Here is a 19,449-nt window from a genome sequence, read left to right as displayed (position 1 = left end):
TTTGGCAACACCATCATAAAACACAGTTATGTGACTGGGATGCTGCAAATGGCTGTAAATGCAGTCAAATGCCTAAAGTTTGGTCGTATGACCACAGGGACGGGGACTTTGTGAAGTCTGAACCTTGAATCCAGATTGTACCATGTTTCCCTGAAAATAAGCCCTAGCCTGATCTTTTGTGATGGGCCCAATATAAGCCCTACCCCAAAAATAAGCCTGGGGAATGGGCATGGTCAGCACAAGAGGCAGTGAGTGTGTGGGGGCCAACTGTGTCTGGCAGCAGCAGCCCACTGGCCCCTAGGCACAACTCAGAGAAGCTCGAGCGTGGAGGCAGAGAGGAGGTGAGACAGGCAGTCCAGATGTATGTGGCTGCCTGGCTCACAGAAGGCTTGCACGGTGGTACAGGCAGCAGGCGGAGGCAGAGGCACAGGGGAGAGGAGAAGACAGGAAATCCTGATGCCCTGTATGGGCATCTGCCCTGCATGGCCAAGGGCAAGCTGAATTGGTGGGATGGAGTGGGTGGCGTACTGGGATCGCCTCCCTCCCTCCCTCCCATGCCTCTTGCTCTGCCTGGCTCTGCCACGTACTTTTGGCCCAGAGGGAGACAAAGCTTCATCTGCTTACAAATGGGGCACTTTGAAACGGAGCTAACTGCAGATGGTCGCTGTGGGTGAGGTGCCACAAAATAAGACACCCCTGAAAATAAGAACTAATGGGGGTCTTTTGTTCCCCAATAAACATAGGACCCAGTCTTAATTTCATGGAAACATGGTAAGTACCCAGGGAAATCTTCTTGTAACTGGTTGCTAACTGATAAAAGACTTAAGTCAAACTACCTGCAATATAACGTGAAGTGCAGAAAGGCTGAATGATTACTTACCTGCCATAAGCAAACAGATAATGCACATTGAGAAAGCAACTACCATAATAATAGGTAACTGGAGAAAGAAAGAAAAGCACATAGTTAGGAGGTAATGCAAATGCATAACAATTTGAAGTCCAGTTGTATATGATGTACATACAGAACCCTAATGTACAGTTTTATAACTTCAAAAAAAGTTTTAAAAGTCACAATGCATATATTATCCCTTAATGTCCAGAAGAACATATATTTTAGAATACAGGTAGTCCTCAACTTATGACCACAACTGAGCCCAGAATTTATGTTCCTAAGTGAGAAATTTGTTAAGTGAGTTTTGCCCCATTTTACAACTTTTCTTGCCACATTTGTAAAATGAATCAATGCAGTTGTTAAATTAGTAACACGGTTCTTAAGTGAATTGGGCTTTCCCATTGGCTTTACTTATCAGAAGATGCAAAATATGATCACATGATCCCAGGAAACTGCAACCGTTATGAATATGAACCAGCTGTCAAGCATCCGAATTTTGATCACGTGACCATGGAGATGCTGCAACAGTCATAAGTGTGAAAAATTGTCATAAGCCACTTTTTTCAGTGCCGATGTAACTTCAAATGGTCAATAAATGAACTGTTGTAACTTGAAGTCTGCCTGTATGTAGTATGTCATCATGAAAAGGTAAGCACAACATTGATGTTGTGCACTGCAAAAGAAAATATCTTTGTTCATTGCATATTTCTCATAGATAACATATAAACAAAAAAGTGGAGATGGTCAACAAACAAGAAGCTTGCCCTGTAACTCCATCCTTATGTCCTCTTGTCATTTCCATCCTATAACACAGGGACTGGCAACCTGAATGTTGCAAAAAATTTACCAGTACCATTTATTTTTTTTAAAAAAAGTAGAATAGCAAAACAGACTCTTTAAGATTCATTCTCTTTCTCTCTCAAAAAAAAAGGCACAAACTTTTATCCACAATCACTTCTCAACTTCTTTAGACTTTTTTTTTATAAAAAGAGGCCTTGACTATAAAAAGTTTGTTAGCCTCGCTATACTCCGTTTATTTTATTTCTGCTTTTTCTATTAAGCTTATTAAAAACACAAATTAAAAGACTGCTGAATTACTATTGCCCACAATCCTAAGTGCAGCTTTTTGACATGTGAATTTTCTCTCAAATTACTAAACAAGAAAATCCAATTATTAATTTACATTTCTTTTTTTAATCTCATAAATTTGCTGGATGGAAAAAATCTGAGAGGAAAAAGAACTGCATTCAGTGCATTAATCCCTTTTTTAACATTTAAAATCATTTCTGCAATTCTAATTGCTATCCTCTGCCATTAGCAAACTACACAAATACAAAGTACAAAGCTATGGTAATCAAGTCATATACCAAGATATGATACCACGGTTTTAAACTTTCTTTCAAATATTGCCTTGCTTGGAATTCACGAGCTATGGTTGGGGGTTGATAGAGTAGAAATATCTTGTAAAGCAGATGACATGTTAGTAGATAGGAAGCCAAGATATGGCAGCCTAAACCAGGCTATTGCAAGACTTAAACTTCATCTCCAAAATGGTTTGAATTTCTACATAATTCTCAACCCTTAGGAAAAAGAATGAGACTTTTCAGATCTTTGGGATTCTCTTTCACAATGAATATTTAAATCCTACGCCCTATCAAACAACCTTTGGAAGTGCTGAAAGACTTGTAATCCCAAAATGTCATTAGTCTAACCAAATTCAAAAATGCTTTTAAAAAAATAAACAAATTTATAAACATTTATAAAGTTCTTACAGCCAAAAACTTCCAGTCTTTCTGTACGTGAAAAGGACTGAGAGAATCTACTTCATCCACTGAATAATTTCCAAGAAAGAGATCTATAGCATCCTGAAAAATAATCCAGAATATAAATTAAATGCCATGTTACCGTAACCATTTCCTCCCTACCCTCAAGTACTTTATGGTCTTCAAAATGCAGCCCAATTTGTAACAATTTAACAAAGCAGCAGCAGCTCTTTGAAGGATTTACAGTAGGTGATTTAGAAATATGGAATATAAATAAATAAATATTACATATCCCCGAGCAGAGTGATGACATTCTTTTAAATTCAACGTAAGGCAACATAAAGCTAAATAAATGCAGCAAGTGACAGTGTCAAACTTTACCTGTCTAAATCCATCAGAAAAGTTGTTTTTATAGTAACGAATTAGTGAGTTCCAACCATCCATTAATAGGCCCCATTGTGTTCTCTTTCCAGTTCTGAATTTTTGAAAATAGGATTTCACCATTAATACAGAAGATCTTTCAAGAAGTCAGAAATTTAGTACTAAGTACTTACATATTAAAAACTGAACTGTATTGAAATTCCTTGCATCAACTTAGTTTTGAAAATATACAAGTGAGATGTGCACATTACAGGTAGCCCTTGACTTGCAACCATTCATTTAGTAATCTTTTGAGTAGCACTGAAAAGTGTGTTATGATCATTTTTCACACTGACGACCATTGCAGCATCCCCATAGTCACATGATCATAATTTGAATCCTTGGCAATTGACATGTATTTATAATGGTTGCAATGTCCCGGGATCATGTGATCACCTTTTGACACGCAAAGTAAATGGGAAAGCCAAATTCATTTAACAACTATGTTAATAACTTAACAATTGCAATGATTCATTTAAAAATTGTGGCAAGAGATCATAAAATGGAGCAAAACACACTTAACAACTGTCTTGATTAGCAATTGAAATTTTGGACTCAATTGTGGTTGCAAGTTAAGAACTACTTGCATTAATTTTATTTATACTGCTCTTGCAGTAGGGGATACCTTCATGATTAAAAGGGAAGAGTCTTATTTAAGCTATTATAATTATACCTGTTTTTGAAGTGAGAGAATTTTTCTTTTTGCTCTCAATCAAAAGAGAAACCAAAAAATTTCCTGACCAAGCCCTTGGAAATTTTAATAGGCCCTTTGAGAATATAATGGGACAGCTAGGCATGGCCAGCTCGCCACTGCCAAATTGCCTCTGCCAATTTACCAAGTCATTACAGGACAGTTCAACATAGCCAATTCGCCACGGGGACAACTTGCTGCGGGCAGCTGGAAGAAAAGCCAGGCAGGCAAGCGAGCAGATGGGCAGAATGCAGAGCTGTGGCGATGGCTAGGGGCTTCCCACCAGAGGGAGAGCTGGGTGGATGGGTGAGATGAGCAGAGTGGCACGAGCGGCTTCCCATTTTCAGAGCACTTGCTGTCACTGCTGCTGCTACATTAAACTGTGGACTGTTCGGATTTTGGGCCATTCAGCAGTGGCAGTGGTATTCAGGGAGATAACAGTGGGCAGGGTGGGCAGTGGGAAGATAGCGGAGGCCAAGCGTGTACCATTTGTACACATCCTGCAGCCATCTCCATGGGCTGCTTAGTGACAGCGGTGTTTAGGCCATTCAGGGATGGCAGCAGGTGAGGTCGATGGCAGGGAGACGGCAACAACCCCCACCCCTGCTGCACAGAGTTTGTCTGTGTTTGATATTTGGGCCATTTGGTGTTTAGGCTGTTCAAAGGCAGCAGTTGTATGTGTGTGTGAAAACGGAAGCGCTTGGCCTCTGCTGCCTTCCTGTTGCTTGCTCTGCCCAAACACCACCACTGCCACATGCCTTAATTCCGAATGGCCTGGAGCTTGGTGTGGCGGCAGCGACCATGTGCGTATATGAAAACGGGAAGCCCCTGACTGCCACCACTGCTCTCTACTCACTCACTCATTCACCCACCTACACAGCTCCCCTTCAGATGGGAAATCCCTGGCCAGTGCCACTATTCTGCACTCTGCCCACCTGCTCAGTCACCTCCCCAACTGCCCACATGCCCAGCTCTTCCTCCAGCTACCCAAGGCGAGTTGTCCCTGCAGCAAATTGGCTGTTATCATGCAAGGATTTGATGGAGGTAAATTGGCAGAAGCTTGGTGGTGGCGAGCTAGTCATTGCAAGCTGACATTGCCAAGTTCTCCTAGATCCTTTTGAGAAAACTGTCTTCCTCTTCAAATTTATATCAAAGCCTAGATTGCTGGTGCTTATTTCATAATAGTCCATTCTTGTTTATGCAAAATGTATCCAGAAATGTTTATTATGTTGGAATCCCTACAGTGATTTAATTTAGTTATGAATTTAATTATTTAGTAGCTCCTATATAAACAATTATCTTCTTGAGATGATAAATATTATATTTCCATTGATGGTTTAAACAAGAATAACTAAGAGTAGAAGTAAGAATCTTGAAAAAGTTTTTAGCCATTCAAATGTTAACCCAATGGAAGATGTATCTTTAGATTAAGTGGCAATAAGACCAATTTTACTAGGATTCTTTTTTCCCCTGGATCTTTTGTATGTTTTTATTAGTAATCATTAGTTGCCATAAGCTGCTTTAAGACACCTATTAGGCTGGTTAGACAAAGTATGCCCATTCTAATTCAAGTTTTTCCATTGTTGCAGCTATTAACTATTACACTATTATACTATGATAACTGAGTTTAATAAATCAGTAAATCTAAATATTCTTTCTGAAATTTTATCAATATATTTGTGGTAAAGAAAGGCTGGCTTAAACTTGCCTGGTATAGTCTGTCTTTAAGGCACCCGTTCCAGCATATTGTTTGGCACAAGCATTTGCATTATCAGCCCATGCTACGAACAGAGAATAGTGTTTTGTAAAAAAGAGATGGCAAGTAAGTAGAATATAGGATAAGGTTTTACTTATCAAATATAGAAACCCACCATTTTTATAAATTTTCTCAAATTCTGCTTGTTCTTCAAGTCTCTGGGTAGCATGCAAAACACCTAATCTCTACAAGGACAAAAGAAACCATTATTGATTAAAATTCTGCTAAGAGTTTAAAAGCATGGAAATTAGAACTAATTAATGTTACAAAAAACACAAATTTTCATGTTCTAATATATCATTTTCAGGAAAAGTATATCTTATATACCAAATGGCTATTAGAGTTATTATGTTTTTTAATTCTTAAAATACAAGCAAGATGTCCTTATACTGAAGGCAATTTTAACCTGCAGCTGTAATTGTAGAGAACGGTGTGCTAAAAGGCTCTGAACCACATTTGTCCTGTCCAGGCAATCCATACAGTTGCTGCGGAATATTCCTTCCTGTTGCATATCCACCTTCCCTTCTGCATCAACTAGAAAATAACTGAATAAAAAAACAATCTGCTTATTATTTTGTGCAAGAATTCACAAAATAACACTTATTTTGGCTAATGTATCCACAGAACCAAAACAAAGAAATATTGATTATAGTCACTGCCTTAATAAAAAATATCAGTTGATTTCATTTTTGTCTGCCAAATAAATCTCCACTGTATCTTACTAACAGCAATAACGACACTATAGGGCATTGCACACCAGAACTACTAGACATAAGAAGTTTTTTTTCCTGAATGCCATCACTCTGCTAAACAACCAACTCCCACAACACTGTTAAATTACTTAGTAAGACTGTAACCCTATTCTTCTTCTCATCCTTTCTATTACTTATCTCTTCCCACTTATTATAACCATGTTGCTTGTATCTTTACAATTTATATTGTTTTATTTGTTTTCCTAGTATGTTTTGATTGCTTATTAGTAATCTATGACTATCACTAGGTATAGTATCTTATGACTCTTGATGAATGTATTTTATTTTTTCTTATGTACACTGACAGCATATGCACCAAATTCCTTGTGTCCAATCACACTTGGACAATGAAGAATCCTATTCTATTCTATTCTATTCTATTCTATTCTATTCTATTCTATTCTATTCTATTCTATTCTATTCTATTCTATTCTAAATTAGATCTAACTATATATGTAACTACAATGAACACAGTTTAAATCAGGGGTCTTCAAACTTGATAGCTTTAAGACTTGTGGGTTTCAACTCCCAGAATTCCTCCTCCAGTCATGTTAGCTCAGGAATTCTGGGAGTTGAAGTCCACAAATCTTAAACTTGCCAAGTTTGAAGACCTTTGGTTTAAATATACAACTCTGTCTTTCTCAAGAGCTTCCTTGGTTAAATATATACTATATCAGATTAGAAAAATGGCCTAATGGTTATTTCCAATTGCTTATAGGTTTGCAAATAGGTAATCCTTGACTTACAACAGTTTATTTAGTGACTAATGACCATTTTCCATACAATCATTGCTGTATTCCCCATGATCATGTGATCAAAATATAGACAACTGACAAAAATAATAAAATATAAAAATAAAATAAAAATAAAATAAAGGCAACTGACTCATATTTATGACTGTTGCAGTGCCCCAGAGTTTTGTGATCATCTTTTGTGATCTTCTAACAAGTAAAGTCAATGGGAACACAAGGTTCACTTAACAATTGTGTTACTATCTTAACAACTGCAGTGATTCACTTATTAACTGTGGCAAAAAAAGTTGTAAAATGGGGTAAAACTCACTTAATAAATGTCTCATTTAGCAATAGAATTTTTGTGCTCAATTGTAGGTCAAGGCCTGCTTATTTACAAATCTATAAGCAATTGGAAATAAGCATTAAGCCATTTTTTAATGGAAGACTATTTATATTTTCTAGAGATTAAAATGAAATTAGCTAACTTCCTAACAATTATTTTTTGCAAATTCAAATATGTCCAGATTTATCTATACATTTGACATAAACAATACATTATATGACAAAAGTGTAGATAAATCTTTACACTCTTAAGATTACGAAAGATAATGAGATCCTTTGGATTACAATCCTATACAAATTCAAATGGATATGCTTTGTCAATAATAACCCAGGGTTTTCTATTACAGCCTATATAAATGTATCCTCAGATCATAATATTTAAACATTATGAAAAGAGTGAGGGGTTGTTGGTTTTTTTTGGCAGAAAACAGGCACACCAGGCACTTGCTATTATTAGACAGCTTCAGCTATTCACAATATGTTTGCCTACTGTATTTCAGATGCATATATTACCCATATTCATCTTGAGGTACAGCAAGTTGATCCAGTAAAATTTGGAGTCTATCCCATCTCATATGACTGCATTCTTTATGAAAATCAAAGGCTATATACCTGGATAAAGAAAAAACACGTGAATAAAACAAGCATTGGCTAGTATTTAAATTAAAGAATCATATAGACATTATAAAAAATAAATATTCTGGGCAATTTCTAATAAGTAGTGGTAAGATTTTCTTTCAAAATACAGCATCTATGTAACTATTTTTAAACTTTTATTTTATTTTAGATACAGTGAAAATTTATACTGGATAGCAAGGTTATACAGGTAAAGTTAAGGAATGTTCTTCAAGAAACATTAATGATATTAAGCACTGAATTTTTAAAAATAACCTTCACATATAACATTTTGTATTCTTTACTCTTCATGAATGGGCTACAGTTTTGTTTTTTGTTTTGGACAAAAACAAAAACTTCTAAAGATTACATTACTGAAAATGATAGGATACTAGGCTTATAGGGGCGCAGTGGCTCAGTGGCTAAGATGCTGAGCTTGTCAATCAGAAAGGTCTGTAGTTCAAATCCCTAGCACATGTAACAGAGTGAGCTCTTGTTACTTGTCCCAGCTTCTGCCAACCTAGCAGTTTGAAAGCATGTAAAAAAATGCAAGTAGAAAAGTAGGGACCACTTTGGTGGGAAGGTAACAGCGTTCCATGCGCCTTCGGCACTTAGTCATGCCAGCCACATGACCACAGAGACGTCTTCGGACAGCGCTGGCTCTTCGGCTTTGTAACGGAGATGAGCACCACCCCCTAGAGCCAGAAACGACTGGCACGTATGTGCAAGGGGAACCTTTACTTTTACCTTAGGCTTATTACTAGTGCAGTCAGAATTTCTAATTGTAAGCTTTCCCTTATCCTGGAAGTTCCTATAGGAATTCCTGTCTCCACCCCTGAATTAGCTGCCATCATCTTAGATTTAAGACGCCTATATCTTACGTCTTCCTATCCCATCTTGGGGGATTTTACTGCTTCCCCATGGGGGTTATAAAGCTTTTAGGGAGATAGATTTTTAACATGGATGTTACCAATACAATCACCAAATGGTTTCCATAATGGTCATTAGCATTAGATCTTCCCATGCTATATGCAGTATATTGAGCAGCAAGGAATTTTCAGTCTTGGGCAAATACTTCTCATGTGATGTTTATAGAATCTTTAAGTCTTCCATGAATATTTTTTGCCATGTATTTCGAGGGTGCTCTGTTAGTCATTTGTCATCAGGAGAGGGATTCTATCTCATTTCCACCTTGAAGATTTGTTTTCTATGCCGATAATATGATGTACAAGTTGGAGTCTTCTGTATGTAGTTTGCCTAATAAACTTTTTGAAGCATTTCTTCATTAATAATGTAGTCAAAATAGCATATATCTTTAGGATTCATGAAAGGAATCTTTGTTGGACGATGTCAAATCTGTTAATACTTGTTGTGGTTAGCCGGCAGCAGGTGCGGATGGCTGAGGAGAGTGAGGACTTAGATGAGGGGCCAGGACCATTAGGGAGTAGACTGCTGCCTTCAGAGATTGTGGGGGCTGGCAGCAGCATGATGAGGCGTGCGCGCAGGATTGCTCACAGGAGAGAGCAGCTGCAACAGCATGGGCAACTCGGGAGTAAGGCTGCAAGGTACTGGCCCCTCCTTCAAAAAGATAAAAGCCAGCTGTGAACGTTCTTTGCAGGAAGCAAAGATGTTTTGAAACTCAGCCTTGTGGACATTACAGTATCTTAAGTTGAACTCTTGTGAAATATTTCTTATCTGTGATTCTTGGAAGTCTCCTACAGTTTTGACAAGGTTTGTGCTTATCAAAGTTAATTAGTTTGCAGCAGCCTTTTAACCAGGGATTCGTAAGACTCATTAAAAGGTTTCTGTTCCCTTTGATTATTGTTTGTCTTATTGGAAAAGGGTTTGGGTCAGAACATTACTAATACCTTCTTGCTTGCCTAAATGATTGTCAGAATCAGTATAGAAGTGAGCAAATGGAGTTTAAGTTTAATGACATAGATGATGAGGACCAGATTTTATTCATCTTCTGAAAAATAACTTGTTTTTTCAATGTGATACTTGATGTCCATCTCTGGATCTCTCCATTTTGGAGATTACACTAACCCAACTATTTCTACTTCTTCGCTGTAATTTGAGTTTGATCCCCTCTATCTATGCCATGGAACTAACATACATGATCTTTGATTTCTTGGCACTTATCCTGAGGCCAATCTTGGTTACTTCTTCATTTAAGGCAATTATCACTTGATGTATTGTCTTGTCTTCCTCAAGCAGGACAATATCATTTGCAAAGTCCAGGTCACCAAGACAGTTTTAGTCAGAATAATAAATGCTTTTCCTGATCTGTGATGTTTGTCACATAATATAGTCAAGGGCCACAAGGAAGAGGAGCAGTGATAGAATACAGCCTTGTCTAATTCCAGTAGTAATTTCAATGTCTGCCCCTCTTTATATTCTTTTATCATGGAGAGACAATCTCCACTTCCGATTAATATAAATAAAATTGATTTCATTGAAAGGACGACCATCCGGTGATTGCCAGGTAATCTTATGGATTTGTGAATGTTGGAAGTATGTGTTTCTAATAGAGAGTCCATGACAAGGATGTCAGTCACTCTCCGTTATTAATGAGCTGAATTGAAGATTTGTGTGCTTCAATCACCTTCTCTAAGCTGTGTTAATCACCTCCAAATCGAGCATCCTAATCAGGATCCTTAACTCATAATTTGAAATGCTGTCAAAAATATCTTGTAGTTGTCTTTAAAGTTTGTCCTTCATCATATTGTTTAAGTTATCTGTTGGTGCATAAGTTTGTATAACATTTGCTTTGACATGTCCAAATGCCAAATAATTAAAGCTCGCAAAACGAGGTGTAATTATTCTATCACTGACCAGTTTCCAGCCAATGAGATTTTATTTCTTTACTTTCTTTTCTTGTCCATACTGTTCTGCCACTATGGTCAGAGAACACTGATTTACTCTACACTGCTTTCTACTACTTTCTCACCTGAGACCTGTCTGTAACTTTTTGGTTAGGTAGGCATACTTCCCCCCCAAAAAGGAAGAAGCAACAGCTCCCTTTCACATTTATTTTCTAAAAACATTTTCAGGGGATACAACATGATTAGAAAAAAAATGTATGTTTTTAATGGGAGGAATAAACAGGAAACTATAGCACAAAGCTAAAATCTTAAATTTTATTTTTAGTATGCTTCTCTAAGGGAAGAAGCCTTGTGGGCAATAATGAAGTCTGAAGGGACATGGACACACATTAGCATTATGTTAAGAAAAAAAAAGTTTTGGCTTATGTGCCATAGTATGAAGGAATATCTTTGCTCTCCGAAGCAAACTATACCGTAACCCCTTATGTTGTTTGCAAAATTAAATAAAGTTTAAAAGAAATCTGTGCTGCTCTAAAATACATGTCATCCACATATCTCTGACTATATAGATACTTTACTAAATGCTCTAAATCATCAAGTATATTGAAAGTGATGCAAGCACATTCCATTAATACATACTTGATCATTCCATTTCCTAAACCAGTTACCATTTTTGAAAAAGTTTGTTCCAGAGGCTTTTCTGAGCCTTTCTGGTTAACCTGTAAAGGAAGCACAAAACAGTTACATACAGCATCAGCAACAACATGAATTCTTGGATGTAGAATTAAAATCCTACCAGATTAACAATCATTTGTTTTCCATAGCTAATAATCTGTGAATCAAAGTGTCTTTGGAAGCCATCCATCTAAAAGAGAGTACAATACATATATTGAACAGCTGTTATAAGAATTCTTTTGAACAGAAATACAAACTGATATAAGAAAATAACAGAAATATTACAATGAACACAATATATATTGAATTGCATTTGAATTAAATTATACATTTTTTACACAAATGTAAGATATGGTAGCATTTCTCCATGGACAAGTATATTCATGGCAGTTAGGTTATGAAATAAATCTTCAACTAAACTTTTGTTCTTTTAATTCCTCCACAAATTTGTCTCTGATGTGACAGATTTATCTGCCACAAGTCTTGGGGATGGAGATGGGGATGGGGGCAATGAGAAAAATCTCTAGTTCTAACATCAATTTAAAACTTTTACTGCAGAGAGCAAGATTTGGGGGTATTTTATTGATTTAAAATCACTCTGCTAATATGTTTAATATTATAACTCATTGAATTTCAGCTTGTAAGAGTGGCATGTACAACATAATTGGAAGATGTCCCTTTGGAAAAGATTGGGGGGAAAAACCCTTCAGAGTTTGTGGAAAATACTACTGGAAACAGAAGTTATTTACAGCCAAAAAACATGTAATAGCAATAGTTTCACAAATAAAACTTCAGCCACCCAATGTAAATAGCTTTATAAGTAACTGAGCTGCTATTTTGGGGCCTCACAAAATGAACATCGCTTTAAGGAGACAGATAATGATGACATATTAAAAATATTTAGTATCACTGAATTCCCTAATTTCAAGGATAAGGATGTATGTATGTATGTATGTATGTATGTATGTATGTATGTATGTATGTATGTATGTTTGTGTGCGTGCGTATATGTATGTGTGTGTGTGTGTGTGTGTGTTTTCTTAAGTTTTCGCAGGTATTTATATGTATGGTATTCAGCTTTGTTCAGGTATTTTCCCACGTCATTATAGTTGTGCTTTTAAAGTTGTAGCAATGTTTGCAGAATCTCATCTGCCATCATCAGGCTTCTGTATTGTGTTCGTCGTTCAACACTATACAGAAGCCTGATGATGGCAGATGAGATTCTGCCAAACGTTGCTACAACTTTAAAAGCACAACTATGACAACGTGGGAAAATACCCGAACAAAGCTGAATACCACACAAACACACACACACACACACAAGCTTGCATTTTGTTTTTTTTTCTTTAGATTGTCTTAATTACAAATTAACAGCTGTGGACCTTTAATGAATTGGGAGGTTCTTTTTCCTCTGCAAGTCCTTTTATTGTCGTTTTGGATTTGTAAAGTGCATTTTGTGAGGGAAAGAAACTTTTTGATAAAGACAGTACATGATTGGATGAGAAGAATTTTTTCTGGTATAAATATTACTTTCTAAAATTTAGTAATTTAAATTTTGTATTTTATATTAAGAAAAAAACATACATGTACACATATACATACATAATGAGAGTCAGCAATCTCATAAAATTTCAACATCTTTTCAGAAATTAATATTTATTTAATTTTGGAGATCTGCAAACATCATCTTCAAGAAAGACTAGCGTGCCATGCTGTTGCAGGTCTGACACTGCAAACTCCTGGTGTGCAGGATATTTTTCAAAGTTTTCTCATATTGACATAGTGAGCCATATAAAGGTTGGGAACTGCAGCCTGAAGTTATATATTGTTTAAGCAACTAAAGGCAGTTTGCATAGGTATAGGAATACTGTATATTACACCTCTTCTACAGACAGGAAAAAGGATAGAAAATACACACATGGTTTACTGTTTTGCTGATCTGTGGCTTTGGCTTATATTTGAGATTTGGTCTCTGTGACCAGAAAAAGGGAATTGATCCTCGTGTCTGGAAAACAAAGGTAATAAGTGAAACTTACAACAAAAACAGAACTTCCAAGTCAATTTATTGTAAGATAAAATGTAGACAGACTAGACAAGCATCACAGCATAATACAAATTACCTGGACAAAAGAAGCTTTGTTTCCATTATAATGTACAATTTGTTCCGTTTCTACAAAGTTAGCTGCATGTCCTTCAGAATCAATACCTATGAAACATGAAGCATTTAAAATATAGAACAACCCTTGTTACTTTCAAATCTAATTGAAAGCCATTTTTGTGACAGCTTTCATACAGTAAAACCGATCCAACAAAACCAAAGTGTATGATAGGACTCTTTAAAATGGTAGGTTACCGGTTAACAGACTTGGAAGGGCCTTTGTAGGTCATCTAGGCCAACCCCCCATCAAGCAGGAGACCCTACACCAGTGATGGCAAACTTTTTGAAATCGAATGCCCAAAATGCAACCCAAAACCCACTTATTTATCATAAAGTGCCAACACAGCAACTTAACCTGAATTTAGGTTTTACTACCTAAAATAATGATAAATAAGCTAAATGCATTTTTATGCCCTCCATTTTTTTCTGCTTTTGAAATATTACATTTAGCAACAAAAAGAAAAATGTTTGTAATATAATTTCTTGGTTTTTCTCTTCATTTTCTTATCCCAATTTTCTCTATATATTTTTATTTCTTGTTAAAATAGTTTTATTATTGAAAGAGACATTGCCTTCCTCATAACTAAATACCCATTAATTATTTATCTAGAAGAAAACTGTATCACCATAAAATGTCCTGTCTGGGACAGAAGAAGGGACAGTCTGAGCCTAGATACTTTTGGTTCCAAGCTAAAAAATCCAATTAGCTTTGGACAGGAAATTCAACACAAGAAAGGGGGAAGGGCAAAGCTATTTGTACATGGCCTGTATCTTGCAGGAAAAGACAAGGTTAGGGATGCTTTGAATGCATTGTATACAAGATAGCTTTTTTTGTTCTGCTTCTTTCTCATGAGTGGTTTCAATAAAGAAATATGCTTATTCCACACACACACCCAATATCTTTCTCCCACAGATTCTGCAAATACTATGATTGCCTAAGGTTGAAAAGTACAATATGGCTAGTTACTAATTTATACTCTTCACTTCTCTGCCCTACACTCTGCTGCCGCCGCCACCACCACAGCTACTGCTTGTTTAGTGGGATGGCCTTGGCTATAGCGGGCGGATTGGTTGTTTTTTTGTCCACCGTGATCCATGAGAGAAAGAAAGACAAAGGAAAGGCCATGAACGGCTGGACATGGTTGGTGTCAGGAGGTGCAGCGAGGTGCAGCAGGGCTGTTTTCTTCATCGCCACAAGAGCCGCCACCAGAGCCATCGACTGACTGAATGACCCAATCAAAGCTGAGCCCAATGTAGAGGAGACAGCGGGGTTAGTTTGGCCAGGAAAATTATCCCACCCCCCCATGCTATCAAAGTGGATCCTGAGCACTGCGCTGCTATGTAGAAACGGGAAATGGAGCTTCCAGCATGAGGGAGGGAGGAGCAGCAGGGAGAAGAGAGGGAAAGCAGCTTCCTCACCTTGTACCAGCAACTCTGTTGTCCATTTTGCCATTGCAGCACCACACCACAGAGCTTTTACCACTCACCACCTAGATACCCTCGCTTTTCCCAAGCAAGAGGAGCAGGGAGAAGAGAGGGCCACTCTGTTCTTTATTTCGCCATTGCAGCACTGCACTGCAGAGCTTACCGCACCCACTATCATGCAGGACCTCGCTTCTCCCAATCATTCTTTGCCTACCTGATTTCCAGCTCTGCTGCGTTTCTCTGTCACGTTTCTCACCATTGTGTGCAGGGAAACAAAAGTTTGTTGGGAATAAAAAAAAGTTTACTCAATCAATTCCAACTTTGCGAGATCTTTGTCTTTCGGAAGAAGTTGGAATTGATTGAGTTAATTTTTTTTTTTTTTTAGTTCCACAAATTTTTGATTCCCTGTAAACGACGATGAGAAACACAATGTAGAAACCCGATAGAGCTGGGCTGGGGCAATGATGCGCATGTCCACAGAGAGAGCTTTGTGTGCCACCTCTGGCACGCGTACCATAGATTCACTATCATGGCTGTTAGGAATGTAAGTCACCTAATAGTTGGGTTGGAAAATATATAAACCAGGATAGACATTTTAATACTGTCTCTTTAAGAGAATGCTAAAACTGTAATTGGGTGTGGTTCCTCAAATGGCCATAAGATGGAGCCAGAAACCTGGGTTGTTTTAGTTCTGTTCTGGTGTTTCTGGAGAGTGTTGCCATTCCTCCATTTTTCCTTATTGACTATTATTCTTGGATTTGATGTAAGTCTGTAAATGAACTGTTTTTGATACTAGACTTTGTTATTTGGATTATCCCTGGTCTGAAAATTGACTGCTTTAACTGTGAATGACTTGGACTGCTTGTTTGAACTTTGCTTAACCGTTTTACTGGAAGTAAAAACCTACATTTTACTATACAGTGGAGCTGTGTGCTATTTGTGTGTTATTCTTCACCACTCTCACTACGTCTCCCTGTGTGCACTCATTCTCCTAACAGGGAATTACCTCAACACTGGTTATGGGCCCAGGCCATACCAGGCTCAGATAACTGAGAGTTAGTGTGAATACACAGTACTGTATACAGACAGCTGTTTACTATTCAATTGTGGGTTACTGTCCTGGTAAAGATGGCACAAGTCACTTCAACAAGTCTATCACTGATAACCCAGTTGGATGGAACAAACGATGTTTCCTGGTTTATGAAGTGCAATCTACTTCTGGATAGGGAAGGGTTATGGGCTGCAGTTCAAGATCCACCGAATGTAAATGCTTGGGATCCAAATAATGAGGATGATGCCAAAAAGTTAGCTGACTTTAAACAGAACAACAAAGAGCTCTTTGTATAATTGGACTAACACTGAGTGACCAGCAGCTCATCCATATTCATGGAGAATAGTCTGCTGCTAGGTGTTGGGAGAATTTGAAGAGGATTTATGTTCGTGTCAGTGTAGGTGCACACATACATCTTACACGTAAACTGTTTAGAGCATGTCTTCTGAAAGGTGGAGATATGTTAGCTCATTTGAACTTCATGAAAAGAACTTTTCAAGAGCTACATGAAAAGGAACTGATATTTTCAGAGCTGCATCAAGTTTACATCATTCTTTCCTCATTGGATGAAAGTTATGAGTACGTATCTTCACTGGAAGTCCTGACCAAAGATGAACTGACATTGACTGACATAACTGGAAGGTTGTTAGAAGAAGCAAGAAGATGACTGGGTAAGGACCAGCTGAGGAAGGAACAACCACAAGAGGATTTTCTTCAACTGCCTATACTGTTAGGAAATGTTTTTCTTGTGGGGCTAGGGGACATATAGCTAGATTCTGTGAGAAGAGAAAACAACAGAATACTGGTAATCACCAGAAGACTAAGAAGAATGTTAGTTTAGCTATGTCTAGCAATTCAACTGTAAAACCATGATTTGTGGGTTGTTGATAGCGGAGCATCGCAGTGTATTACTAAAGATAGAGAGAGGTTTCTAAAGATGTCCACGAGTAAACAAAATGTATCATTGGCAAATGGATGGAAGATGAAAGCGTCTGGTGAAGGTACTGCATATTGTTCTTGTATAAACGAGCATTTAACTATGTTATATGTACCTAAACTGAAATTTAATTTGTTATCAGTAAGGGCTTTAGTTAATCTTGGTTATGTAGTAACCTTTAGGGGAGATAACTGTATAATAGAGAAAGAGGGTAAAAGTGTTAATGCTACTTTAGAAAATGATTTATATGTGATACATGATGATCAGTTGAAGATGGCTAACTCAGTTTATAACAATGTTAAGCCACATGATGAATGTATAAATTTACTGCATAGATGTCTAGGGCACATTAATTTCAAAATGCTCAAACAAACTGTTGAATTGTCAGAAGGAGTAAAATTGAAACCCTGTAGCAAGTATTTAAACTGTAATGCTTGTAGCCAAGAGAAAAGCAAGGTTACTCCATCAAACAGACTTAATGGGTTTAAGACCAAAGAACCTTTAGAGGTTGTGTTTGCTGACATAATTGGTCCTAAGATACCTAGTTTGGGAGGTGCCTGCTATATTTTGAGTATAATGGACCATTACTCATGGTACGGTTTCTACTATCTCATGAAAAACAAAACAGAAACATCCCAACATTTCTTTAACTGGCTAAGGTTTGCAGAGAGAAAAATGAGGAGTAAAGTAATTACTTTAGTTACTGATAACGGGACTGAGTTTGTTAACAAGAGATTCCAAACTATGCTAAAATTGGCTGGTGTCCAGCATAAACATTCTGTACCTTACAGACCACAACATAATTCGTTTATAGAACGAAGAGGGCAAACATTACAAGCCATGGCTCGCACTATGTTATCTGATTCAAGTTTGCCTGAAACACTGTGGGGTGAGGCCATAATGTGTAGCAATCATGTTTTAAACAATGTAGTTAACACAACTGGTGTATTGCCATTCACTCGCTGGCATGGCAGAAAACCAAAATTAAGTTACCTACACACATTTGGAGCTCCAGCATGGGTGCATATTCCCTCACAAGTAAGACTGAAAAAGCAACATAGAGCTAAGAAATTATTTTTCGTAGGTTATGAGGCCAACCATAGATCATTTAGATTCTGGGATCCAGGCACAGCTCATGTTTATTGTAGCGCTAGTGCTAAATTTCTTGAGCACGTTGGGTGGCATAAACTGGAACAGGAATCCAGCAAAGATATTATTATTGACACCCAAATAGTCCCTAAAGATAAAATAAATAAACCACAAATAGCCATTAAAGAGGAAGAACAGGCACAGGAGGAAGTAGGAGAACAGGTACAGGAGGAGGTAGAAGAACAGGAGCAGATAGAACAGGTGAGTCCACCAGTAAGCCCTGTATTACCGAGACATTCAACCTGAGTAACACGACCAACTGATAGATATCAGGCTAGTATTGTATGCCAAGTGAATACAGTTCCAAATAATTATAATGAACTGAAACTGTATCCTGCTAAGGATCAGGCTGCTTGGCAGGAAGCAAAGGATAAGGAACTGGAATCATTAAAAAAGTTGGAGGTATACGAAAATGTTAAGTTACCATCTGGTAAATATGCCATAGGATGTAAATGGGTTTATAAACTTAAGACTAGTGTAGATGGGACTGTTACCCATAAAGCCAGGTTAGTAGCACAAGGGTTCAATCAGACAGCAAACAACTACAATGAGGTGTTTGCACCTAGTCTGAAGGTTACTACATTAAGGGCAGCATTAGTGTGGGTAGCTAAAGAGAAATACATTCTAAATCATTTAGATATAGAAACGGCATATCTGCATGCACCGTTGCAATACACTATATATTTAAAGAAACCTTTAGGTATCAAAAATGATAATACAACTGATTGCTGGAGATTGAAAAAGAGTCTTTATGGCTTGAAGCAATCAGGATATGAGTGGAACCAGTGTATAGTTAAGGAATTAACTAAGATAGGTTTTGTAGCTGGCATGGCTGATCCATGTTTGTTTAAAAAGGAAAGTAATGGTATAGTGTCATTGTTGCTATTGTTTACTGATGACATAGCATTAATCACCAAAACTGAACAAGAAGCTACTAAAATAATATCACTGTTAGAGAAGAAATTTAAGATAAAACAGTTAGAAGAAATTAAACAATATTTTGGATTAAAGATAGGTAAAACTAGGGGAGGATACAAAATTTCACAGGCAGATAAAATTAACCAATTACTAAAAAGTTTTAAATTGGAACTTTGTAAACTGGCTAAAACACCAATGAGCCAGGAGTTTAGCCATAGTGATGTTCAAAGTCCTGTTTTTGATAAGAACATTTATCAGTCCTTGATTGGTAGTTTATCTTATCTCAGTAATTGGTCAAGGCCAGATATAGCATACTGTGTTAACCAATTAGCGAGATTTAACGCTG

At 37.2% G+C, this 19,449-nt stretch overlaps 1 protein-coding gene across 2 annotated transcripts in view; it reads right to left on the bottom strand.

Moving 5' to 3' along the window:
- Positions 1-19,449, bottom strand: part of SACM1L (SAC1 like phosphatidylinositide phosphatase) — a 58,339-nt gene that overhangs the window by 2,328 nt on the left and 36,562 nt on the right. For both annotated transcript variants that reach the window (XM_026678488.2, XM_087946486.1), the window contains exons 9-19: positions 13,586-13,671; positions 13,384-13,470; positions 11,587-11,655; positions 11,430-11,509; positions 7,864-7,962; positions 5,929-6,067; positions 5,638-5,707; positions 5,475-5,547; positions 3,037-3,130; positions 2,665-2,757; positions 881-938 (exon numbers count right to left, since the gene is read on the bottom strand). In XM_026678488.2, coding sequence (XP_026534273.1) covers positions 881-938; positions 2,665-2,757; positions 3,037-3,130; positions 5,475-5,547; positions 5,638-5,707; positions 5,929-6,067; positions 7,864-7,962; positions 11,430-11,509; positions 11,587-11,655; positions 13,384-13,470; positions 13,586-13,671 — 948 coding nt within the window. The remainder of the gene's footprint in view (positions 1-880; positions 939-2,664; positions 2,758-3,036; positions 3,131-5,474; positions 5,548-5,637; positions 5,708-5,928; positions 6,068-7,863; positions 7,963-11,429; positions 11,510-11,586; positions 11,656-13,383; positions 13,471-13,585; positions 13,672-19,449) is intronic.

This window comes from Notechis scutatus, chromosome Z (genome assembly GCF_049901735.1).
Source record: "Notechis scutatus isolate UNSWTSFEM ecotype Mainland chromosome Z, rNotScu1.2, whole genome shotgun sequence".
NCBI classification, from domain to species: Eukaryota; Metazoa; Chordata; class Lepidosauria; order Squamata; family Elapidae; genus Notechis; species Notechis scutatus.
This window is presented reverse-complemented; position numbering and strand designations above follow the sequence as displayed.